The sequence below is a fragment of the Liolophura sinensis genome, chromosome 6 (genome assembly GCF_032854445.1).
Source record: "Liolophura sinensis isolate JHLJ2023 chromosome 6, CUHK_Ljap_v2, whole genome shotgun sequence".
Taxonomy (NCBI): domain Eukaryota; kingdom Metazoa; phylum Mollusca; class Polyplacophora; order Chitonida; family Chitonidae; genus Liolophura; species Liolophura sinensis.
The window spans coordinates 23,284,110-23,311,620 of NC_088300.1; the positions used below are offsets into that span (position 1 = coordinate 23,284,110).

At 36.9% G+C, this 27,511-nt stretch overlaps 2 protein-coding genes across 3 annotated transcripts; one reads left to right on the plus strand and one right to left on the minus strand.

The window, feature by feature from the left end:
- Positions 1–718: 718 nt before the first annotated feature.
- On the minus strand, positions 719–15,725 carry LOC135468332 (SUMO-activating enzyme subunit 1-like). 2 transcript variants are annotated; one of them, XM_064746528.1, is made up of 9 exons: positions 15,591–15,725; positions 14,573–14,684; positions 13,127–13,186; positions 12,390–12,646; positions 9,063–9,165; positions 7,468–7,573; positions 4,495–4,621; positions 2,628–2,697; positions 719–2,172 (listed from the first exon to the last, which is right to left on the minus strand). In XM_064746528.1, the coding sequence occupies exons 1-9, from the start codon at positions 15,674–15,676 to the stop codon at positions 2,083–2,085; spliced, it is 1,011 nt and encodes a 336-aa protein (XP_064602598.1). In that variant the 5' UTR covers positions 15,677–15,725; the 3' UTR covers positions 719–2,082. The 2 variants fall into 2 exon arrangements, with proteins under 2 accessions (XP_064602598.1, XP_064602597.1); XM_064746527.1 differs by having other exon boundaries at positions 4,495–4,639.
- Positions 15,726–15,865: 140 nt separating this feature from the next.
- LOC135468184 (signal recognition particle 14 kDa protein-like) lies at positions 15,866–25,810 on the plus strand. Its single transcript, XM_064746278.1, has 5 exons — positions 15,866–15,900; positions 16,010–16,082; positions 19,029–19,144; positions 23,289–23,321; positions 23,951–25,810. Exons 1-5 carry the CDS (start codon positions 15,877–15,879, stop codon positions 24,044–24,046), a joined length of 342 nt encoding a protein of 113 aa, XP_064602348.1. The 5' UTR covers positions 15,866–15,876; the 3' UTR covers positions 24,047–25,810.
- Positions 25,811–27,511: the final 1,701 nt, after the last annotated feature.

The window sequence follows — 27,511 nt, forward strand, 5'->3', positions numbered from 1 at the left end:
TTTATTAATTTACTATAGTACCCCAAGGGGACTATATTTGTACGCCTCGCTTGTCCAGTAGTGAGTCCATCACAAGAGTTTTCCGCACCTTTTTCGAAACGGTAAATCGTAAAGCGGTTAAAATTTAGTTTCGCCACAATGATGTAACTAATCAAGTTCTAGTTTTAAGACATCCTCTTTCTTTTCGACTAACCGTATGGCGGTTTTTTTTTTGTACTAGTACATATGTACTTTGTTACAGCCATAAATCTGGCGACTCAAAATGGTAAAGGGAGTGCTTCTTTGATTGGTGTTAAAGGTGGTACTCATAATTTTTCGCTTCTAGGAAGGCCATTAGTTTAATGAACAGCAAAAACCGGAGTGAACCATCTTTAAGAAATAACAGACAAATTGTCGTGACAGTTTTTGATTCACAGAACGAGCTGGTTGTGCACGCTGCATTGGTGCAAGACACGTGATTTGCAATGAACTTGTAAAACCTTCATCGCGTCACTTTCGACGGCCTATTACTACTACATGTAATACAAGGGAATCTCAAATCTGAACCCGAGCCTAGTGGGAATTAGCGATTATCTACATTTGTACACGAAAGTATTGATTACGAATTATTATCGATGTCTAAAAAAAAATGAAAAGCATATGATCAATACCTGCACTTAAGTCAGTTCTGAAATCAACAAAATGACGATTGATGATCAAATGTACATACAATTTTAATGTCATGAATTTTTCTGTAAAAGAGTTACAAAAAAAGCACACATTTAATCAAAGGATTGGTAATTGGGTACTAAGATTTGGAACCACTTTGTCTCCAGTCTAGCTTGGCCTATTGTGATTACTCAGCTACTCTCATGCAAATGAGCCAATGTGTGTTCACATATGACATGAATGAATTAATGCAGTTAGGCAAAAATATAATTCCTATGCATGTAAATCAAATTTGATACAATTGTAACAAAGGCTCAGCATACACAATTTTTGTTTCAAATATAGTTGAAGTATTTAAGTGCATGTAAATTTATTACAGCCTTAACCCAGGCTCAGCATAAGTTATCTGAAACAGTTTTTGTTTTGCACATAATTATTTTTATCAGTATAACCATATATGGAGTATACAATACTAAATATGCAAGTACTGACAAATCAGGTAATATGGTAAAGTCGGAAAAATGTATCCACACTATTGTAGGTGCTCTGGGAAATACATGCACATGTACTCTACACACACACAATACTACAAAGGTATACAAAATCAGATGCTTTAAGCCTATCAATCATGCACACATGGTGTTTACATGACGAAGATCCTGTTGTTCAAAAGTCTATTAGCTAATACCAGTATTAAGTCCTTTAATATATTTATGATTTAGAGAAAACACAGCAACCGAAATCAGAGACCAAATCGAACAGCAGCAGATTTAGTTCATATTAATATACTGTTACACAATTATTTTGGGACCAAGTGCAAAACTGAATAGTTGGCCTAAAGTTAAATCTGGTATTAATCTTAAGACAGTGTAGAACAACTGGCCCTAGGTGACATTAAAGTTTCATCAAACAACCATTTCGCAAATATTGAAAGAAATATAAAAAATTACATCCTGAAATTGTTGGGACCAGCAGGAGCTGTGCCCAAATCTGCTAACTTACATGTACTTCATAATCTAACTTTTCATTGCTATAGGAGAAATCTGTGGCTGACATTTACTCTGAAGTGAGATCTAGGTCATGGTTTTTCTGACAGAATACTCCACCATGGCCCAGTTATTCAATAGTATATTAGCTAATACTGGTATTAAGTCACATTACATATTTATGATTGTATCAAAACCAAGCAATCAACAGAGTTTTACAGAAACCAAATGGAACAGCAGCAGATTCAGTTCATATCTAATATACTGCTATACACAATTATTTTTGGGCCAAGCACAAAACTGAGGACTGGGCTTGAAGTTAAATCTGGTACAGAGTCTTAACACAGTCTTGAACAACCGACCCCACGGTGAGGATTACACATAACGAACGTAGCACCATCCATATTGCCCTCTTCCAGCAGTCAAGCCATGTAACCGGCTTCACATTTCAGGATCCAATCGTGTCCACCAACCCGCTTCCCTCCACGCCGTTGTAGAAGAAAAAGTTGTTGTGAGGTTGATCTTTCTTTGACACAGCCTATGAGGGTGAAAGAAAACAGGGATAGTGTGAACATCACAAGTATGTGGGTGGGTACAGTGTCACAGTGGATGAAGATCCAGTACATTGTACAGGAAGAACACTACAATGGCACCATGTGAATGAGTCTCCCAAAAGAACATTATAGCTATTAAAACACACGATGTAAATCTGTGTTCACATGTAATGACAATGTGATTACCACAGAAACCTCCAAGTTGTTTGCATGTAAAATTTCACCCATCAGTTCACCAAAATCAACTTGTCCACAAGTATTGAAGTTTTAGCACCTTAGCTTGAGGAATTACACCAGACTCCAAGCATATACCGGGCATGGAGATAATGAAAGCTTTACTGTAAATGTGGTTACCATGGTAACATCCAAATTTGACTAGCCCCTGCTGTATAACACATCCTTCTTTACTCTATGACTGATTGTAGAAAGTCGCCATTACCTTGATTATTTCCTGTCCTAGAACTCCCCCTACCACAGCGCAAACTGGACTCAGCTCAGCAAAACAATGGCTGTAGAAAATCACATCATGTACATCAGTTAAATAATTCAAAAGACACTGCAAGGCGCATAGCAATATAGCAGACAAATCCGTAAAGCAGTCATTTTAATGTCAAATGTATTTGGCCCAAAGCATATTTGGCTCATGGTATGGGACCAATATATTATAAGAGACACCAATCTTGAAAACTCTCTCTTGATTCATTCAAGGGACAGGACTTCCACGTAAGATAATTGTCAGAGACGTAGTTTATATAATGATGCCAATATCGTCATGTGGTCTATATACCAAAATATAACAATCAGCATCCAAAGGAAAATAAAATAAAGCATACCCATAAATGCACTATACATTATCTTTAAGATTGCATCCTCAGTTCTAATATAATCTATCTGTATAAAGGAGCAATTTGCTATGATAAATTTATTTATTTATTTATTTATTTGATTGGTGTTTTACGCCATACTCAAGAATATTTCACTTATACGACGCCGGCCAGCATTATGGTGGGTGGAAACCGGGCACAGCCCGGGGGAAACCCACGACCATCCGCAGGTTGCTGGCAGACCTTCCCACTTACGACCGGAGCTATGATAAAGAAATGGCATAAAATATAAAGCTTGTAATGTCTGAGTTATGGGTTATGGGTGACATGCCATTACTCATGTATACAGTTGTAGATAAAAAGATAAGACTGCTTACTATTAAAGAACAGAAATAACAACCTTTCATCTATGCCTAAGTGCTACCCAAAACGGGTATAGCTGGCAGTATGTAACAGTTATAGTATTTTTTCTTCTAAGTTGTCCACCCTTATCCCAACTGTCATTCAGAATGCTAGATTTGTTAAAAGAGTTGCACTGGTACATGCACATATATAGCTGCATATTTTTCGGTTTAGGTGGTAAAATTGAATTCTTATCTTTGTAAATTTCTAGTCTTTCATTCTTTAACAGCAAAACTTATCAAGAAAGTTTTAAGGATAGCCTTCAAAGGCCACCCAAACAACACAAAATCCAAAATGGTGCCTTTTACCACAGATATAATTTATTTATTTATTTATTTATTTGATTATTGTTTTACGCCGTACTCAAGAATATTTCACTTATACAACGGCGGCAAGCATTATGGTGGGAGGAAACCGGGCAAAGCCCGGGGGAAACCCATGACCATCCGCAGGTTGCTGCAAGACCTTCCTGCCACAGATATAAATATGAGGCTATATTAATACTAAGGCCATTAGTCATATATACACCATTCTGAAAGGCCAGTAGAACTAAATAATGACTATTTTGTATTATGTCACACGCACACTCCTTTACCGCATTGTTCACCTGCACCAAGGTCACAAAGGTCAGATCTACTGAAGATCCTCACAATTACAAAAGTGTCACTAGACAATGGCCTGAGTATTCTGATTAGAATGTGGAATCAGTACTTGGGGCAGGTATGAGTTTTAATGATGAAAGTTTGAAATTCTGGGCGAGAGGACACAAGGAGACAGGTGATGATGAGGCTGCGAGTGACGTGGCCTTGGTGTTGCCTGGCACCCTTCCGGCTGCCAGCATTGGAAGGTCCAGATTTTTACGGTCAACCTACGTCAAGATTATTATTGCTGCTTTCTCACAGGCTGGGCCAGGTATGCACCAAAGCTTATTGGCCACGGAATGTTTGACACTGAGTTACAGCACTAAACATTAACATTGTCGCTTATGGAAAATGAACAGGGGTCTGAGGCCATGTGCCAAGAGAGGTGAAGAGTTCAAGCCTACATGTACACAGACGACTGATGAAGACAAAGACTTACCTGAAGAAATCATTTGGCAAAACTTCTTTGTTGATTTTGTGTTTATCCAGAATGTCATCACGGATTTTAAGTAGAGTTTCAATATCTGTACTCACAGAGCCTGTTGACGGACGACGACCTTCTGCGTCTATAAACTTTAACAAAACTGTAATTACAATAACATTTTCAGGTGAGAAACAGGCATACAATTTCACTTCTGCGGTGTTTCACCTATAACTTTGACCATGACTGAGTCACTCATTTTGCCTGATTCTGTAAGTTTCATTCATCATAGAATGAATGAGTGAATGAATGAATGAATGATTATGGCTTAATGCCACATGAGCAAAATTTCAGCCATATCATGGTGAGAACAAGGTGAAACACATGGTGATCAAAGTTTTCGAAACAAAAATGTTCGGACATGTTTAAAATCATAGAGAAAAAACCAAAACAGTTAAAACTCAAAAATCAGCATATTTTAATAATAGTATATCAAGAAATCTATATGTATATAACTTTTTATCGATAAAGATTTATGACAATTAAAGTTTATATTTTATGATATGGGCCAATGGCTCTCAAATATTTTACGACAGCATCTATATTACAGTTGACTGTGTAGAATCTTTGCCGAACATGGGCAAAGTCCACACAGTCAACCAGGATATGTTTGATGCCGTATTGAGCACCACATCCAACACATTCTAGGACAGAGCGCCCATCAAGGATAAAATTGTGAGTTAGACGAGAATGCCTGATACAACAGCTTGTTAAAACTACTTGATCTCTATGAGACATACTGTGAGTATACAAAATGGATGCCAATATGACCTAGGTGTTTTAGGCCTTACTCAAGAAATATTTCACTTGTATGACAGCGGCCACCATTAGAAGAAACCGAAGAGAGCCTGGAGGAAACCACAACCATCTTCAGATTGCTGACGGACCTACCAAATTACAACTGGAGAGGAAGCCAGTATGAGCTGGACTTGAACTCACAGTGACCGCACTGGTGAGAGGCTCCTGGGTCATGGCACCGAGCTGGCGTGTTAACCTCCACCGCCAAAGAGGACCCCATTTCTTAACCGTTTTACTGGTTTTTTTTGCAATTTTTTTTAATTGCTCTTTGATTGTGAAACAAGTTTTTTCGCTGCCTTTTCTTTGACCACAAATAGTATATAATTAATGTCACACTGTAGTCACAGGGAATATATATATATTAATGTAAGGGCTGCTGTAACTTTCATGTGCATATGTTCTTTGTTTATTATATTCGTGATGCAAGTCCATTATGCCAATCTTAGATAGGACATGCCTCTGAAAATAGTCATTTTGTTGGAAATATAATTCTAGTGTGTGTGGCACAAATACAGTTATAAACCTGAAGGTAAGCTGTTTTCATGAGACTAATAAAAGATGGTAAACTTTATAAAAAAACTTTGTGATCTACTGTCTGTACTATAACTTTGGTTAAGCTGTCCCCCTGATCAATCACCTTGCTGAGTGTCTGCTATCAACTTGACAAAGTCAGATTGCACAACAAATTACACAACGTGTCAAAATTTACACAAAGATCAACATGTGAGCAAGTATGAATCATGTCATAGATCTTCAATACGGTACGCTCGGTAGCATAAACAATAATAGTTAAAAAACATTTTGAGCAGTTCTGTTATGTTTGCATGTACTTAAACGGCTGATCCATCGTGTAGGAACGCACATGGCTGCAGCTAGTTGTAAGGTTTCCACACAGTAATCTATACCACATATTGTAGCTCCAAATCTGATATGAATCACTGCCTCACCCTATACGCAATTTAGCTGCAAGATAATGCAACAGTGTTAATAGTTCTATTAAGAGTTAAATACTGTACTAAGTTAGTAATACAGACCTGACAGGATTCGCTACCATGGCAACTTTATGTCTATACTTTTTGGACAAGTTACCTCCTCTGACTTGAAATTGATTTTACAATGCTGTACCAGTTCGGTCAAATGAGTACATGTATAAGATAAAATAAGAAAACTGTAAATGACTTTATGGTCTATTGTGTTGGTCAGTATCAATGACCTGTCAATCCTGTCAAACTGTCAATCTACTGTAGACCAATGCGATATGTTAATTAGTCAAAGTAACATCATGTTTGACTTTCCTTTCATGTCACTTCTGTAAAAGTACTTGACCATCCTGAACAAGGTTAAGCCATTGTATCACCTGCTGAGACATATTGGCCGGATATCAGTAACTGTAGGCAGCATTTGGGCTAAGATAGTCACATTTGTTTAATATAGTAGTTATGAATCACCGTTGTTCATACGGCCCTGTATGTAGTAGATCACTGTAATTTCCAGTGACCTTGCATTCTAAGGTTTAAGAACATTTACAACATTATGCATGCATGTACAGGCTGGCTTTTAAATTTTTATATTAGTTTTTTTTTTATCATAACTCATGAGCATGCAGTTATGATGCCATATAAAATCACAGTATTAAGAAACACCACAGCAGGTAATCGTTGTACAGCTGAGAAAGCGGAGCTGTTCATCTACATGCTTCTAGTAAGTTAATCGTGTTACTCTGATCAAAGTATTGTGCAGAGAGATAATTAATTTTCTGTAATTGCCAATAGCTTCAAGTTACTCATGTTATATTGATTTTTTACTTTGACTCTTTATCTTCTGAAAAATTTATTGTTTCAAGTTAACATTATAAGGAAAAGGGTTATCCCCACTGATAGTATATACACGAACCAGCATCAGAGATTTGTCATACGCTATAAAAAGTACATGAGTCATTCATATAGCTAGCAAATGTGTAATACACATATCACCACTGTACTTAACAATACTGTAAAAGTACGACGGTATAAAATACAATGGTATAAAAGAACATCAGTCTAGAAAGTCTTGGGTTTATTTATTCCACTTGTTTTACAATAAAAATGAAATAAAAAACTTGAGGATACCAACAGCATGAAAATCTCCACCCACCTTGCAGTAGAAAGAATGTACTTGGAGTTTTCTTCACTTTCTTACTGTTGCTTTCTTCTGTCCAGTCAACGCTTAAGGCATCCTTGAGCTCCACAAAATTTTCACTCTAAATATAAAAGTTAAATGAGGTCAGAGAACACGTAAACAAAGAACAGTATGCTATGCCCTCTGAATGAAGTGGTTGAAAACAAAGAAACGAGAACACAAAAATAATGTGTCAATAATATGTCTACAAACTAAAGTTACAAATATATGTACTACATTTACATGATCTCAAACTATGGCATTTTCCTGGGATATTAAAAACAATACAATCCATCCATCACCTTGAAAACATTCCTCAAAACATGTCAAAATAGAAAGCAGGGGATTCAATTTTACAACCATCATGTTCCTACAATTGGATAAGGAAAATCTCTTTAAGAGACAAAATGTTTATAGCTGTCACACAGCATGCGTTTTCTGTTGATTTAAAGCAGACAACTTTTTGTGTAAAAAAAATCATTACTGTGTTACCTGCATCAGAAGTTGGTTAGAAAAAATTATCAGTTATCATTAACAGCTTAATACATGATATACAGTGAGCAACACTCAATCATATTCAGGAAAATTCTGAGGTGGTGGACAGTAATTTTGCTGGCAAACAATTCCAAAGTCCCGACAAGTACACTCTCTAGTATTAGCAGAAATGTACTCAAAGCACATATCTTCCTTATTGTAAGGAAGCTTTGAGTTCCGAGAGCCAATAATTCCAAACCGTACATGTGTTCAGTATTATTTGGAAGAACATACATGTAGTTTGTATGGGTGTGTGAGTGCTTGGTTTAATGTCGTCCTTAAAAATTTTTCAGTCATATGACGACGAAGGAATCCTTAGGGTGCATGTAATGTGCCTCCTTGTTGCAGGACGGATTTTCACTGCTCTTGTATCTGGTGCTGCTTCAATGAGATGCCTTACCGAAGGCAAGTAAGCCGCCCTGCCCGAGCCATTATACTGATACGGGTGAACCAATCGTTGCACTATCCCCTTCATGTTGAACGCCAAGCGAGGGAGTTACAACTTCCTCTTTTAAGGTTTTTGGTGTGACTCGACCCAGGATTGACCCTGGACCTACCGCTCCTGAAGCGGGTGCTCTACAAACTGTGTAGTTTGTATGTGCATCTACTATGATAACATTGCTTTCATTTATTATTATTCGTGCAATGGCTGAATCATCTTTGTGACACCATTATTGCTTAATTTGTACATGCAGTGAATAATTTTTGCAATACTTCACCCTCACTTTTCAGTGTCTTAAGTAATACATCTAGCAAATGTGAAGTCAACTGCATAAACAGATGCAGAGAAAATTGAAGTACAGACATGCAGAGATTCCTTCCAGCACTAACACATGATAAAGCCTTTTAAAGAAAAATATTAAGCTGGCCTCACAAAAGCAACACCGCAATAATAACTCCCATCTACACAGTTTTTCTTTCATTTCATTTCATTTCTATCATTCAAACAGTTCATATTTTCCCATACTTTTTTTTGTCTTGTAACAATGTATGTTTGTAAACCAAGCACAATGATCTTTAATTCTCACACGACTCACATGTTTCACCATTATCGTCTCTCTCTCTTCTGTTCTCGTTTTTTTGGCTGCGGGTTCTCCACTACCTTCATCACTTCTTTTTGGCTTAGGTTTGAGAACTTCTCTGGAAATGCAAAATTGTAGATGACAAACTCAGATCTGTCCATGTGATACAGAGCAACCAAAACTACGTAACTGCATGTACATGGACTATCATTCTAGTAATGGCTTGAAACCCCTACGGGTTTTGTTCAGATTATTATTCCACCAAATTTGTTGCAGCCCGGCAGTCAGAACTAATATGTCTATGATTCTGAAACTAACCACGTTTTAAAATACCATTCAGACTGAGTGAGTGAGTGCTTGGGGTTTAATGTCGTACTCAACATTTTTTCATATTTTTTTTGATGACGAAGGAATCCTTAGGGTGCATGTACGTGTAATGTGCCTCCTTGTTGCAGGACGGATTTCCACCGCTCTTTTATTTAGTGCTGCTTCACTGAGACGACTTACCGAAGGCAAGTAAGCCGCCCACCCGAGCCATTATACTGATACGGGTCAACCACTCGTTGCACTATCCCCTTCATGCTAAACGCCAAGCGAGGAAGTTACAACTTCCTCTTTTAAAGTCTTAGGTGTGACTCTACCGGCCCCGAAGCGGACGCTCTACCAGCTGTGCTATCCGGGCCGGTCCGTAGGCTGCATCAAAAAATTCAGGTGTCAAACCAAAACTGACATCATTTAACCCTGAAATGACACCATCTACAATGCAAATGATATTAGAGACATAGGAGTAATACCATTTGGTGTCCCAATGCATGAAAACTTTACATGCATCAAACCACAATTGATATCATATAGATCTGAAATGCTGGCTTCAACCCCGACATTGCTGTAATTGATATAACAGCTATACTTTTTGCTTTGTTTTAGGATAAGGCCTTAAAAAATTATCATAATCTAGAGCACGCTGTCTTCATGGCATAGCTGCGTGTCATTTGAAGATTCAACTTTGAAGGCTAAAGTTATTAAAATGAAGGTATATAACATGTGTTATATTCATCCCACATATTATATTTATATTTACTTGTTTGACTGCTGTTATACAACAGCAGCCAGCAATATGGTGAGCGGAAACCGGACAGAGCCTGGGGAAACCCATGACCATCCGCAGGTTGCTGACAGACCTTCCCACATATGGCATTATATTTTTAATATCACCCTGACTTTTTACACCTGCATGTATAACAATATCTACAAGTTAAAGACAGTTGTTATATTCAAGGAAATTTCAGGGACTTAAAATGGTAAACCATGGGAGTGTGTTACTCTGTAACACCACAAAACTCAACTTTGTACGTACAACTTTCAAAATGTCAAAACAGTTGAATACATTAGGAATGCCGGGCAATATTTTCTTTTCTTTTTTACTGTACTATAGCACATTTTTTTTTACCTTCACAGATATTCTAAATGCTGTTAAGCATTTACTTCCTGAATTTAATGTTTGCTGCTTATATCTGAATGTCATTTAAGAAAAGTCTGAAATCTCATTTTATTTTCAAATTACACTGTAAATGACAAAATGTTATTTACTGTACTGTAAACATTTTATACACTACACATCACCCACATCCACTTAGTCAGCAAACCACGCAGCCGTGATTTGCACGTAAGATCTGAGAAAACACGGCTAAATATTTCATACTGGGTTCAGCTGCTCCTGTCACTAGCAGTGCCTCTTTTACTTCACTGTGTTGGCAAATAGATAGTTTAATTTGCAATAAGTAGCCAAGCATGGAATTCACCAAAAACTAACTTCAGTGTTATCAACAACAACACCAACAATGCAAGGAGTGAGGAGGGGACTTGACTGACCCCAACCATTGACTGGTTGGAATTTAACCTATCCACTAATAAATCAGCTTTTATCCCATCGAATGTTGCTTGGCTAGTGGAAATAACCGCTGACTGGCTGGCCCGTGGATAGCAAAAACTTCGCCGGGCTGGCAGGAGTGCTCAGCATAAGTAAGTCCAGCATGCTAGCTAAATTTTAAAAGCAGGGAGGAAAAATTAGGCTTTAAATATATATATATACACGCTCTGATTAATTAGGGCATGATGAGTAAACACAGCTGGAGTTCTTTTGTCTGAAGTTTGAGTGAGCTTGTGACAAATTGTCAGAAATGTCACATGTTTTCAACATAGTAACTGCCATTTCACAGTTACAGTCCTGGCAGCAGTTCTGGACGGCTACTAAGGACTACTGAAACATAAACATATCCAAAACTAATGAAAAAATAGCAACATGGAGCAATGAAAAATGTTTTGGTGGCTATTACTATTTAAAAAGTAGTGATGAAACATTGGAAGCGGCAGGAATGCAGATGGCTTTAAAAACAAAAGTTTGCTTGTAAATTTGATCACACCTACTCTGAAGTTTTGGAACTAAAGGGAATATTTTATAGTGACATGTAAGGCTAAATGTCACAGCAATGTAGCAAATCCATTACAAATGCCAGCATCTTTATCAGGGTGTATAGGGTGTATGCGAGGATCAGCGGTCCCTCAAACATCTCATCCACTATTAAAAGTTCACAGCTGATTTCCTGGCTACAATCCTCTAGTATCTGAACTTCTCAATGACTTTCTTCATGTCATTAGTAACCCAGTCACATGTACATGTAATTTTTTTGAAAATGGATAATAATACACTTTATAGGAGGCCAATCAGAACAACTTGTGGTGGGAAGAAACTGGACAGAGCCCGGGGGAAACCCACAACCATCCGCAGGTTGCTGACAGACCTTCCCACGTACGGACCCCATTGGTGAGAGGCTCCTGGGCTATTATGCTGCGCTAGCTCGCTTACCACTAAGGAGGCCTCAAGTTAAACTATGATTGTGGTTTACTGGATGAATTTTCTTTGAATACTGTTGCTGTTTTTATCACTTAATTTTATATATACATTTTTCAAGGGTTCATATAAATGTATACATATGTCAAAGGTGATAGGCTAGATTTGCACAAGACCATGAAATGAAACAAAACTATCACTTTTCCTCCAGTTTTCATTCTTAATTCAAAAAGTTGATGTCCTGTTTATAATCTTTCAGATCACTAAATTCACTCTGAAGGAATCAGAGACAATCTTGAAACCAAGAGCTTCCAGGGTCCCAGCACCCCAGTTTGTAGGCTCCCTGCGCTCCGCTCAGTCAACTTCCATCACTACTCTCGGTTGAAGAAGATGCACTCCTTAAAATGTTTTTTGCATTTTTTTAGTTTTTGTTTTTGTGTGTGTGTGTGTTTGTGTGTGCGCTTACATGTATTTTACATTCTGCTACTTACGTCACATATTCATGCTCTCCTAAATCACTGAACATGTAGCCAAAGTATCCATACACATCCCCTGCAAAAAACTGGATCTTCTTCTTGTGGCAGATGTCACTGATACGGGTCATGGCTGCCTGGGAGCAGCATGTCACACACACCACATCAAACTGGCTGAAGAAGTCGTCTCCCTTGTTATCTAATATCTCTGTGTCAGCTGTGACTGTCACCATAGGATTTAACTGTTGTGTTCTGCTTAAAGAACATGTCGCTCTCTACAACAGAATAACTTTTCACATGCACATTAAAAATTCTCTATTATTTTTTGGAATAACTGACTGGGATTTAACTATAAGCAGTCCTTCAAATAATGTATGAGCCAATATTCATAATCACTGAATACAGTCATGTAAGTACGAGTGTCATTTTTACATAGCTGTAATATCGTGTCAATGTACTAAACCTGTTCAATTTAAACTAGTTGATGACTTTGTGTTAATTCTGCACCTGGTGTCAGTATAGTTCAAAAAGTACGAAATAACATCAAATTCACATCTTCATTAGATAGTAATTTATGGAATTTGGTTAACAAATTTGTTAGATCTATTTAAAACATGCTTTTCTTACTTTAAAAAAAAAAAAGCCATCCAATTCAATCATGAAATTAAACAGTTTAATTTCAATACCAGTATTATCTTCAGTCCAGAAATCTTAATATACAGAGTCAACAATACCAGTTCATGCTTTGTACTCACATTTTTCCCCACATCATCTCGACTCACCAAGAACTGAGAACATGCGTCTTCTTCGGACACCTAGAAATGGACAGACAGTGAGGACATGTGTATGTAAGCAGATGTATTAGAATGCAGAGATTCTAGAGTCTGTAACATTTAAAGTTATATCACTACACACAGATATAACTTATTATAGGAACATAAAATAAACATTTTCTCTCCTAGTTCTCTTCACTTCAAATGAATTTCTCTACTTTTCACTTGAGGTGAGTTTTTCCATTTTTTCTCTTCAAGCTGATTTCTTCACTATATCTCTTCAAGTATATTTTACTGTTTTAAAATAGTAGGCACAGGTGTGATTATAGCCAACCTTCTATGTGCATTTTTACAGCTTCAACATACAGTTTCAGTCTGCTTCAATATTTCACTGTTTTTCACATAAAATTCCTGTAAATAAAACAAAAAAACTTTCATCTATTACTTCACTTAATTTGAAAAAAAAAAGAAGCAAAAAAAAAATCATTTACAAAACAGCGGTACATCCAGATGGAGGAAGTGTGCTATTTTAATATCCACTGCACTACACGGATGGTAATTTAGCCTCCCTAAAGTGGAACAGTAACTGTCGCAGGGCTTTTAACTGCAACAAGGTTTGCTCGCATGGGACAAAAACTTCTCAAGAGCTTCTTTTTATACCCTATCGGTGGCACTGGAACTGCACTGACACACAGAATGAAAAACCTCTTTAACTTTCATACCATTTTATATGCCAGTCCTCCCCTGGATTTTATCTAATTATTTTGATCGTTGCTTAACATTAAACTACAGAATTTTCCAACTGTATGATGCCAGTCAAAATGCTTGAATTAAAGCTCTGTACACAGGCAACTTACTGACAAACTTTTCAACATATATCTTGATAATGTACAACTACATCTTACAAGTGGTCTTTAAAACCTGACAGACTGCCAAAACGGCTCCACAAGCACTGCTGATTAGTGATTGTCACTAAAGTTTCAACAACAATGAAAGTGTAGGAATCTAGACATTTCCTGTGTATTTAAAGGTTGGGATTAAATCCAGACTTGTGGCGGCACTTAGGGAGTTCAAGGTAGTGCACTTCACTGTTGAGCGTCACCTACCCTGGGTTTGAAAACACCACATGTGGCTTTAAAAATGGGTGTTGATAGAAATGGTTAAACAACATGCAAGCACCAACAAAATTTTAGCATTTGTTTTTATCATAAAACTGTAAATTAAGTACTCACGATGATGCTGTACTCAAAGGAGCTCAGTTTGTGTGTCATGTGTACAAGTCCAAGCTTACAACTCTGTCATGCTTTGTTTTATAATAAGAGATACCAATAGTCTCAGTGACAGCATGAATGTCACAATTTTAGTACTGAATACATATATCAACGCAAATATACTGAAAAATACTGATAGTGATGAAATTAAGCTTACTAAAGTGTCATCCAACAAAGTCAGCGATTTTATGCCTGCTAAGACGATATTTTTTGCAACTTCTGCGCCAAGGCCTCTCAATCCAGCTAGCAACACTTTGGCGGATCGCAACCTTGTTGAAAACAGATAAGAGAAAAACATATATTTGCCAATAAGAATTTCAAAACTCACTGGCTTTTCAAAATTTGCACACTGTCACAATTAAATTACCCACATACATGTAGTATTGAGAACATTTGAGCTGATTGCGAGGTAAAACCTGTCTCCCCTTATAAACTAATTACATGTTGAGTTAAACTACTGTATTAGTAATTCTGTTAATTTTTAAGACTGCGGCAGCAGCAAGTATCAGTTTTAAAGTCTTAGGTATGACCTGACCGTTTTGATCCCAGGTCTCCCAACTTCGAGGCGGATGCTCTAACCATTAGGTCACCGAATTGGTCTTATTTATTTGCTTGGTGTTTTACACCATACTCAAGAATATTTCACTTACATAAGGGTAACCAGGACTTTGGTGGGAGGAAACCTGCGACTACCCTTACTCTTCTAATTTTAGGGACACCTGGTCTGCTCTTTTTAACCAATACCAATCTTTTTAACAACGTACTTGTAGCAGGAATATTTAGTTTCTTCTTTTCACACGGTTAGTACATCTAATGGCCAACACATTCACATCTTTACTTTGTCAAAAAACAAGAGAAATGTAATTCTTGGCTTTCAGCGATACTTACAGCTGTCCTAAAAATTTGAGGAAATAGGGTACCGGTAACTGCAGATTGCTGCCAGATCTTCCCACGTACTCCCAAAATTAGAAGAATTACAGTAACTCCGTTGTCTTCAATATGTTTAAGAAATGTCTGTGTTTAATTAATCATTAATTTTAATTTTATTGACATGTTTTCCAACTCAGGATCTGTCAAGGCGATCTACAGTGCTGAAAGGAAAGGAAACAATCTAGTTCACACCAACAACAGCATGTGCATATCGCTGTGGCTTTCTCACTCTGCCTCGGCCGTACCTACGCTGAGCATCAAGGCCCCAAAGTCGTATCTGTCTGTCATACAACGCTGCTTCGTCTTCTGTGATCGTTTCCTGTTCGACCATCCTCACTTTTTCACTCAAGTAACTTGTTCGATGTTGAAGGTCTGTTTTCTCCTCGTTTGCATTTGCCGGCTTCGACTAAGCCATCTTTGAAACCTCAAAGCCTATTGGATGTCTGGGTTCATATGTATCCCTTCCGGCATTTATGCACTAATCGAATTTACCGTCTTATCGTTAAACGGCTAGCGACTGAAAACGACAACATGGTGCTGCTAGAGAATGACACGGTAAACCATCTGATTTGTATTCGGGATATTTCTTTAAAACTTATCAGTTTAACATATTCAGGTAACATCACATGAAAAAATCTGAAAACCTCTTTTATTTTTATTTTAGTTCTTAAGTGAGCTGACGCGGCTTTTCCAGAAATCGAGAACATCTGGTTCAGTCGTACTGACGATGAAGCGTTGTAAGTATTATTGTGGCATCAGTTTTCGTCATTTGAAGTACGCTCTTATCTGATCGTCAAACTAGAGAACAAAATGGTACGATAGGGTAATATATATATATATATATATGTATATGTATAACGTTTTTTCGTGTAGGCGTAATTTACTAATCCCATACGGTGTTACAGGCGGTTATACTGTCCATGTTAAATGGGTTGTCCACGTACAAGAAAGCAAATTGCCTCCCCTTTGACCCTTTACATCAGTCAGCTGATAACGCTCATTCAAAGGCTGGAATCAGTAACATTCATTGCAACCTTAGTTGTTTTCCCCAGTCTCCAATAAAAGCAGTCAGTCAAATTTCACATATTTATTTTATTTTTTTGTAATTTATTGTCTTCCGTTCAACCCTGATCTGACCAAATGGTTGTTGTTTGTGACAAATAAAAGAAAATTCTGTGCAGTGGAACATATTTCATTTTTTCACAAAGTTGTGAGGATAGCATAACGGTTTACAACCTAGGTGTGCCCTTGAGGGTGAATCCAGTGCATTTTGAGTCCAAAAATACACATACCAAACTTACTTTTTGCATTGCCTGTAGTGAGTGTGTGAGTGCTGGCACCCAGTATTAAACAGCTGTGTTAAGTAATGTTAAGGATGGTATCATAAAAAGTACTGCATGTTTATTTATTTGATTGGTGTTTAACGCTGGACTCCAGGGTATTTCACTTCAATAATGGTAGCCAGAATTATGGTGGGAGGAAACCGGACAGAGCCTGGGGGAAACCCAGGAGCATCCGAGCTTGCCTGGTACAGCTGGAGAGGAAGCCAGCATGAGTTTGACTTGAACTCACATGTATTGATCCCAAGTTTTTCATAGGCTGAAAAGTAAAGTTTTCCTCACACGAGAGCTAACAGCTGATAAAAAAAAAAAAAATTGTCTCAAGATTGTTTGCTCAGCTGTTTACGGGGTGTTGTGGTGAGATTTCTTCCTGTCACAGCTGTGCCACAATTATGGATATTATGGATATGATATTTTATGGACTCATGAGGTGAAAATCTCACCATGCTGATGACACTGAGTTATCAGCTGAGCTGAATATTTCAGGGAAGCAATGAAAAGGTATGAAACTGTCACGTGAGCTCAAGATGGCAGAGGTGCAAGATATGCTTTTATTAATTTTACTGCTCAGACGTTTTCGATGACAATTAAGAGCAAAATGTCGCAAAACATGGACCAGTTTATGGATCCTGAGGCAACCGCAGGCCTATCTGGTGTAATTCCATAGTTATTTCCTTCATAGCTTACTGTTGCTTATCCCGGTATTTTAAAATCAGCAGACCTGACATCATACAAAGAAGGATAATCTGGCAAAATATCATTAAACTTGTCATCTAAAAGTATTTTGGTCGTCAATTCCATCTTTATATCATGTGAGAAATCACATCGTTTTAATTGGCTGATATCATTTTCCAGTTAACATTTAACCATTTAACATGGTGAGATTTTTGCCTCACGAGTCCATTAAATATCGAACGTGCTAGATAATTGTTGCACAGCTGTGAAAAGAAGAAATCTCACCAAAAACACTTCGCACTTGAAGAGCAAACAACTGAGCAAACAGCCTCGAGAGTATTTTTCTCAACTGTTAGCTCTCGTGAGCGGTAGACTTAAAGGCTTAGTTACCATAAATTACATAATTCACAACTAAGCCTTATATGTATTGAAATCAATGTTCAGGTAAATGCTGCATGTGTTGAGCCTTATTTTGTGGTATGCATGTCAATTGTTTATTTAGATCACACAAGCCTTTACCATGTGTTTACTGCTATGCTGTTCCCACAATATTTGGCATGTGTGCAAGCACCACCATGTGGAAGTAGCAAACCGAGGAACTTGCTTAAGGCCTGTTGAGAGTCCTGGATTTGGTCAGTCCAAGAAATGTAGTTTCATTTTCAACAATGAAATTGTGAAAATTTGTAGAACATGTTTATTTGTATACAAAATTTTACAAAATATCATATAGTGCTGTTCCTCAAGTGAAGCTTAAACATTTTTTTTTTTAAACCCAGACACTCAGCATTTATTCAGCTCTTGACAATGCTTTTATGTGGCAAAAAAAACCCCTTCAACATTGTAAATTTCATCAAAATTGCATGGAGTTATCTCCCATGGGTGGTTTTTTCATTCTTGCTTTGAACTGAATCAGCCCTGTCAAAAAACTTAACAATGGCTGTATAATTTTCAATAGAGGATCCACCTGAATTTATAATTCTGTATGTGTAAAGAAATTTAGTTGACATATATGACCTTATGGAACAAACCGTTGCCTGATTTAATTTAAATTTTAAAACTGTTTTGTCAAATCTGTATGTATTAGTGCCACACAGATACAGTACATGTATGATATTATGTTGACCTGATTTGCTTGTTGCCACCGGAAATGAGAAAAAATGCCCCTGACTTTTGTAGGTATGTTTTATAAGCTTATGACCAGCAGTTATTAACAAACAACCAATATTTTCTGTTCCAAATAAAGCCATGTAGATTTTATATGTAGATGAAACATAATACTAAGCCACAAAACTGACAAATTAGAAAAACAGGTTGTGAACATAAAATTAATTAGGATTAATTACATATCCACCATAATTACATGTAGCATGTAGAATGTGATACAGAACTTGTTTTCCTCTTAATTCTAGGTCTGTATATGTATGATGTTAAGTAACTTTCAGTAAGGATGTTCATATACGTTCATAATTGTATATCAGGACGTAACTGCAAAATATTTCTGTTTTGCTGTTTTCTGTTTTTGGTAGTAGATGTGGTTTAATTTAATGTATAGTATTTTTTATACTTGTATTTAGGTTCAAATAATTCTGTTAAGAATATAGATAGATTTGCCCAGTTCATTGGGAATGCCCTTTATAATGTCACAGTATGATCTTTTCTGCATCTCAGATGATGGACGGACAAAACCCAAGCCTCGCCCCGGGAGAGGGGGAAGCCAGTTAGAGCCCTCAGAGTACAAGTGTCTTGTCAGAGCACAGTTAGCAAACAAAAAAATATCAACAGTGGTAAGAAAGCCTTTATTCTTTTTGCCGTGTCAAATTTTTAAATATATATCTTTGTTTAATTTCTTTTCTCAATTAATTTATGCATTCCTTGATTTTTTTTTATTGTGTTTATGAGGGGGGAGGGTGGGGAGTCTGTGGTTATATGTTCTGTTGAATTGTTGGTCATGATGGTGGTCGTACAATGTCTTTCAGTCACTTAAACACTCACAGTCTCGGTTCAATCCCAGCCTAGGTATTTTCAAGATTCCACTTTCTCCACTGGAATCAATTCCAGGTCGGGTCATACCAAAGACTTAAAAAATGTTACCTGTTGTTTCCTTGCATGGCACTCAGCACTAAGAGGTTACAGCGAGGAAGCAGGACAGGTTGACCTGAAGTTAGTGCAGGGTATCATATCAGGTGTCCTTAGCATGATACTTTAGTTAGGGCAGCACTATGGTGGCATGGACTAGCCCTGCCACTAGAAGACGCCAAATGACTCTTCATTGTTTAAAAAAATTCCTATTGAGGATTATGTAAAACCCGAGCACACATATACATATAAATACATGATTGTAGTACAAGTATTTGCTCACATGCAGCTCCCCAGAAAACACTGATTACGACATCTCAAGTGAAAACTACGTCCAAACAACTTGGATGAGGATGGGCGACAGATTACATAATTCTTCTTGTTTTTATGACAGATATTAGTAGTGCTAAGAAGAAAAAATTACATTGCTCTCATTTTTTTTTTTGATAAGTAAAGATATGTATAAGATGTTCATTAGGTTACACCAAGCGCATTGATTTTCCTTACCATTTAAGTAGTAAATTTTGCAACATCACCCTCACCTACCTTTTTTTGAATCATTGCATTTTAAATTGAAGAAAAAGGTAAATTTGTATGGAAAGACATTCAGTGACATCACAGGAAAGCTGATTTGATGAAAAAAGGTCAGCACTAGATAATATGTACCTATGAATGCATAAGATTTATAAATCTTATCTCCACACCATAATTCTTTCAGAGTGTTTCAAAATATGGGTTGCAGAGGCGGTAGAAAAGATTGAAAAAATATGGTAGTGGGAAAAGTTTCCAACTGTAAACACTGCTTTACTAGTCGTAGATGTATATGTGAGTATTTGTGCATGAGTTGACAAGAGTCTCTTTGGGACTCTTTCAATGTACAGGGTGGAGCAAAAGTCTGGATCCATAGGCAGTTTACTGTAGAATTTGTTTTCTTTTATTTTTAACATAATTTTGATGATTTAAGTATCATGTATAATTTTACATGACACCACATTTCCAGGGAAATGGATTGGATGTTGAGGGCTGGTCGAATGGCCATCAAGATTTGAGTCCTTTGGATTTTTTTTTATGGGGACACCTTAAATCAGTGGTTTCTGCTAACAAACCAGGAACATTACGAGATAACACTAAAAGATAACATCACACAAGAAATTGAAACGATAAGAGGGAATAACTCCATGCTTCGAAGTGTGCAAAGATTGTGTGTCTTCCGAGTAAGAAAGTGTTTGCAGGAAGGTGGAAGTCAGTTCAAACACTTATTGTAAACTGTAAATTCTTATGTAGTAAATTGCCTATGGGTCCAGACATTTGCTCCACCCTGTATATATGTTTGGATCCCAGTATACGGTTTGACGTCTATGTATACCATCCCCTGAATTCTGGAGACAAGGTGTGTCATGCCTTTGTCTAGGTGGTAATTGTCAGCTCATGCTAATGAGTTAATTGTAAATGAAAGCTGGAGCTATTTTTTAACTGGTGGACATCGCTCAGTGCCCAGATCTCTGACTGGTACATTATCATCTCTAATGATTTACATTCAGAACAGGTCAGTCACCTGCTGTTCATTATCACTGGTGTACAAGTTGTTGATTGCATTATCAGCAATGAAATCTGAGCTTTGGGAACACCCAGCTGCGTATCACCCTGTGAATTGTTAACTCTACCTGATATGAAGTGTTTTCCTTGTAGATATTACAATCAGAATATAAAACCCCATGGACGGTTTCCAAGCATCATATTGATTTTGCTTACCCAGAGACACTTGAACAAAATTTTGTAAATTAATTTTTCTTAACTTTTGTGTTAAATGTCGTCGCCTTATATAACCTAGACAACATCTTTTACGAAAAATGTTACAAGAAATGTGACATAGGGAATTTTGAGAAAGTGGCTCACAGTATGTTGTGTGAGTCTGATGGCTCCTTATTTATTATGTCACAACGGCAAACTAATGTCTATTTGTGGCATACATGGAAGTATGAAGGGTTGAACAGATTATTATAAATTTTAGTAGTTGGCATGCTAGTGCAGCACAATGAATCACAGGCCTCTCATCAATGCAATCACTGTGAGTTCAAGTCCAGCTTATGCTGGCTTCCTCTCCAGCCGTGCATGGGAAAGTCTGCCGGAAATCTTTAAATAGTCATGGGTTTCCTTCAGTTTCCACCCACCATAATACTGGCCACCATTGTGGAGTGAAATATTCTTGATTATGGCATAAAACTCCAATGAAATAAATAAATAGATAAACCTTTTTGGTTGGAAAAGTTGGGTAATATTGGGTGGTATTTGAGTTGGAGAAACAGTACCCACTAGAAACTATAAAAAATATACACACCAGTATATGAAGTTTTTACACATGCAATTTGGTTGATGTTTTTGTTCACTCCTTCATTTTGAGATACAATATTTAACAAGGAAGTGTTGAGGAGCAATTATGTGCTTGTTTCAGATGAATAATTTAGTGTGTCATGGGAGTTCTGGCATATTATTGGATTATTGATTTGATAAGGAAATTCTTTTATTGAATTTTAAATATCTGCGTGGAAAATAGATTTCAATTTAGAGAACATATTCCCTTTTTTTTGTCTTTTCCTGATTACTATTTTGTACTTTTGCGTTTGGCAGCCTTATTCCTCTATGCAGGCAACTTTTCATGAATGAATACTAACAGAGTGTTATGAGTTGCTATTGAAGGCAGTTGTAAACCAGGGCTAACACATTTATTGATCTAAAGTTAAGAAAACGTGTATTTGTATGAGCAAGTATGAGCAAGAGATGTCCTGCTATATTTGCTTAGCTATATTCCAAGCAATCCAGATCCTAAGTGTGCTAGTGAAATTCTTTGATTGAGGGTAGAATGAATGAATGAATGAAGTAAATTGCTTGTTTTAAGGATCCTGTCATGCATTCTGTGCCCGGTCATGACTTGGGAACAGATTCTGGGCCCATGGTTAACATACTGATCTTTCCATTGATGGTCACACATTGTTTTCAGGGTTTTACTACTTTCATAGATGAAGTTCCACTTATGCTGGCCTCCTCTCCGACAGTATGTAGGAAGGTCTGCCTACAATTTGTAGAGGTCTTGAGTTTTCCCTGTTTTCCTCCCTCCACAATGCTGGCCGCCACTGTCGTATAAGTGAAGTAGTCTTGAGTACAACCTAAAACACCAATCGAATAAATAAAATAAATAAGTACTTCCATAGAGCATGGTGGTGATTAGAGGTCAACTTTCTTGTGTGGTTCTTGATGTAACATGATATGTGCTGGAAACATCTTACCATCCACCTGTAGTACATGCACCGTATGTGAATGTTACAAGCCAAAGTTTGTAATGGCAGCCATTATAATTCAAAAATTCTTGAGCTTGGATTATGGAAAAACAAGGAAATAAATAAATAGATAAACCAAATTTGAGAGAACCTGATTTGTAATGTGTTAAAATGCTGTGTATGGGCCAATTTGCAGGGAATTTTTTTGCATTATTGTCTTACTTTCATAAATACCCAATCATTACAGTGCAGGTTTTCATTTCTCTGCCAGTCTGAAGGTATAATCCTCATAATATTAACTATGAGTTGGTTTTGCGTTGTATTTTTAACTGTATATAGAGAAATGTCCAAACCAAAATAGCAGAGCATGGCAATAAAATTACCTTTGTTGGTAGGATTGGACCAGTGATGCAGCTAACAGAGTTAGAATTGTTGTCTTTGAAGTGCAATTCTTCATGGGCAGAAATTCATATCAATATGATACCGGTAGCTGGTTGTCTTTGAAGTGCAGTTGTTCGTGGGCAGATAAATGTAAATGTGATACCTACTGAGTTTTTTTTTGGTTTTGTTCTTTAAGATAACACAGAAGGATGTTAACAGATTTCAGTTGGTAAGTATGTGACATTGCTGTATTTATTTGGTCAGTACAGGAACATGTGGGACAGCCATGGTTACCCTTTATGGTTGAAGGGTTCCCAAGGGTTCTGCTGAGTTTCCTCCCACCATAGTCCTACCAGTCATTGTATATGTAAACATTCTTGAGTTCACTGTTCATAATGCCAAATAAATAAATGGCTTTATTTTCATTCATGGAATATTGTGTCAACAATAGGTGAATCTGCAGAACGACATTTGAGAAGATTGAAACATTGAAACAAGATTGAAAAATCATGGGTGTTGAAGGTAGAAATGTACCATGATTTCATGAACATGAAGACTGAAGAAAGCATTTGCATCATTACTGAATAGTCCAATAATGAAAGGAAGACCTCATTGTGGGAAAACTTTTGGTTGTATTGATGATTTTAGAGTATTTTAACGCATTTCATTATGGTAGTCAGAATCTGACTTTCTTCCTGCTAACTGAATAGAACCCCAATGTCCATTTATCTAAGCTGATTCTAATGGTGCAGGTTAAGTTCTTCTATACATGTGTACACCAGTGAATTTTTGCCTATGGCATGATGACTAAGTTTTATTGATTCACTGAACAGAACCGGGTCTTTGTTTTCTTCATAGGCTTATGCCAATCTTCTCAAGGGAAACATGGATGGATTAAAGAAGAAAGACAAGAAATCAGCTAAAGCAAAACCGAAGTCAAAAGCGACTCAGTAATGAAGCCATGGGAGTTCCATTCAAGGCGGCCAGCAGGTTGGCAGAATCTGGGAGGCTGGAGGAACGGGCGGATGCAGGTCTGAGTGCAATGCGGACAGTGTACTGTTAATAGAAATAATGACACTGGCGTTTCCAGTCAGCTGGAATTCCAAGAATTGCTATTGATAAGGTGCAGGATGACAGGCAATTTTGGTGGGCTAGTGTCTGTGTTTGTAGCGGGACGTTTGGCACAAACAAGCTGCTATTGTTGGCATGTATTGACTTCTTCATCATTTTTGCTGCTGTCCTCAAGATGCCACGCTACTTGAAGTTGAACATCATGACTTCTTATGGAATGCCAGCAAGGGCTACAATGTACATGTGCTGAGCAGAACTAACTTTGATGTATTGTGGGAAATTACAAACAAAGGCTGCCGGACTTCTAATATTTGACTGCATCTACACAAGAAATAATGTCAAAGCAATGTTATTCACTTAATCAAACAATTAAATGGGTGTATTGAATCTTATTTCTACGCTATGATAATCAGTGATTTGTAAGAGTGGAAAAACTCAGATTCATCTTGCTAAAGATTTATATTTAACAATTAAGGTAATAGCATGAAAACTTCATGCAAATGACTGTATTCAGGCTACCATAAACTGCCTGAAATTTCACTGATGACCAAGTGGCATATTTTGAAAGATTATGACAATTCTGTTGATTGTAGAAACCTGTTTTGTTTGGAAAGTAGGATGATATCCTACTGGAAAAATAGTAAAACAGTTCCAGAACCAAAGGTAGCATTGTTATGACATTTATTTGCCTCTAAAATGCACTTTGGGTCAAATTTAGTCATTTACGGTACTTGTGAATCTTATTTCTAAATATAATTATACTTTCCATGCGTTTAGCCTTGCCATTCCCTCAGTTTTTCTTGTTTTATGGTTTTTAGGTTTATTATACACAAGATTTATGGATTTGGTGTATTGTGTAACTGATGATAAAAATAAAATAATCCATCATTTTATGTTGAACCCATACAGGAGTTGAATGACATATTTTGGTTAAATGGGATAAAAACTTATACTCTAATATCGCTGATATACTTTCGTTGTAGATGTATATATAAGATACACATATTAATATGTACATTACTTCATATAAAGAAGAAAAACGTTATGTATTGTTTTGTGTCATTGCTTTTGGAAAAATTAAGATTGTTGTTACATGTATAACCATTAGCCTAGACTCGTAAGAAAAATATCCACATTTAATACCGCTTACGCAATCTTTTTTTAGGCCTAAAATAGTGTTATCAGTGTCCTATGGTATGTGAGCGATTACTATGCGTGGCTGGTGTACAGATTTGGTTGAAACTTTTATTTCAAGTGGATCATATGAAAAACTACACCACCCCTATTACTCAATAGTCATATTTGAATGTCGATGAAAGCGATGATTAGAAATCGTTGCTAAAATTTCGTATCAGCAATTTTGTAATTAGCAATATCCTGTAATGTACCTCAGCACTCAACCGGTGTAAAAATCATGTGCCCGTTGTGCCATCAGATGGTATCCGTTGCCTATATATAAAAATAATTGCTGTACCGGTATTTCATGTTGTGTTTGCTATCATGTAATAAAGGGCAGTGAGTGGTGAACGCCAGACCAGTGTCTCTGAGCAATTTGTATACAAGCAACATTGACGACACTTGTCATGGATCACGTCTGCGTGTTATTGCTCTTGCTGGGTGACGTTTGTCTCTTATCTGGTATCTGAATGACTGCGTAGGTGGCGATCTGACTGGATATTAGCATTGAAGCTGAAATAAGCCTAGCGCACTTGTATGTTACTACTATAATGAATACGAAGAAAATTTCTGTAAAGCGTTGCTCTTAGGTGACTCGGTATAAGCGGTTTTACATGACTTGCAATTTTGAGTTGGTGTTATTCCACGGGCTCCTGTATTGGCCATAATATGTCTCAGGTTTAAACTAGAGATTAGATGGTAAGCAAGAGATAAACCAAGATAATTAACAACGATCTACCAGGAAAAATACTAGACTAGACCTAGCTGTAGGAAACGAAAGGTTTATTTTAAACCTTATTATTTTTGGCCCTTTCGTCCCACATCATTTAGCGTTACATTACAGCCATTACAGCTTCAAGAAGGCGACTTCCAAACGATGTGACAACCTTAACGCATTTCTTAGAATATTTTTATAATAATAATGACACTGGCGTTTCCAGTCAGCTGGAATTCCAAGAATTGCTATTGATAAGGTGCAGGATGACAGGCAATTTTGGTGGGCTAGTGTCTGTGTTTGTAGCGGGACGTTTGGCACAAACAAGCTGCTATTGTTGGCATGTATTGACTTCTTCATCATTTTTGCTGCTGTCCTCAAGATGCCACGCTACTTGAAGTTGAACATCATGACTTCTTATGGAATGCCAGCAAGGGCTACAATGTACATGTGCTGAGCAGAACTAACTTTGATGTATTGTGGGAAATTACAAACAAAGGCTGCCGGACTTCTAATATTTGACTGCATCTACACAAGAAATAATGTCAAAGCAATGTTATTCACTTAATCAAACAATTAAATGGGTGTATTGAATCTTATTTCTACGCTATGATAATCAGTGATTTGTAAGAGTGGAAAAACTCAGATTCATCTTGCTAAAGATTTATATTTAACAATTAAGGTAATAGCATGAAAACTTCATGCAAATGACTGTATTCAGGCTACCATAAACTGCCTGAAATTTCACTGATGACCAAGTGGCATATTTTGAAAGATTATGACAATTCTGTTGATTGTAGAAACCTGTTTTGTTTGGAAAGTAGGATGATATCCTACTGGAAAAATAGTAAAACAGTTCCAGAACCAAAGGTAGCATTGTTATGACATTTATTTGCCTCTAAAATGCACTTTGGGTCAAATTTAGTCATTTACGGTACTTGTGAATCTTATTTCTAAATATAATTATACTTTCCATGCGTTTAGCCTTGCCATTCCCTCAGTTTTTCTTGTTTTATGGTTTTTAGGTTTATTATACACAAGATTTATGGATTTGGTGTATTGTGTAACTGATGATAAAAATAAAATAATCCATCATTTTATGTTGAACCCATACAGGAGTTGAATGACATATTTTGGTTAAATGGGATAAAAACTTATACTCTAATATCGCTGATATACTTTCGTTGTAGATGTATATATAAGATACACATATTAATATGTACATTACTTCATATAAAGAAGAAAAACGTTATGTATTGTTTTGTGTCATTGCTTTTGGAAAAATTAAGATTGTTGTTACATGTATAACCATTAGCCTAGACTCGTAAGAAAAATATCCACATTTAATACCGCTTACGCAATCTTTTTTTAGGCCTAAAATAGTGTTATCAGTGTCCTATGGTATGTGAGCGATTACTATGCGTGGCTGGTGTACAGATTTGGTTGAAACTTTTATT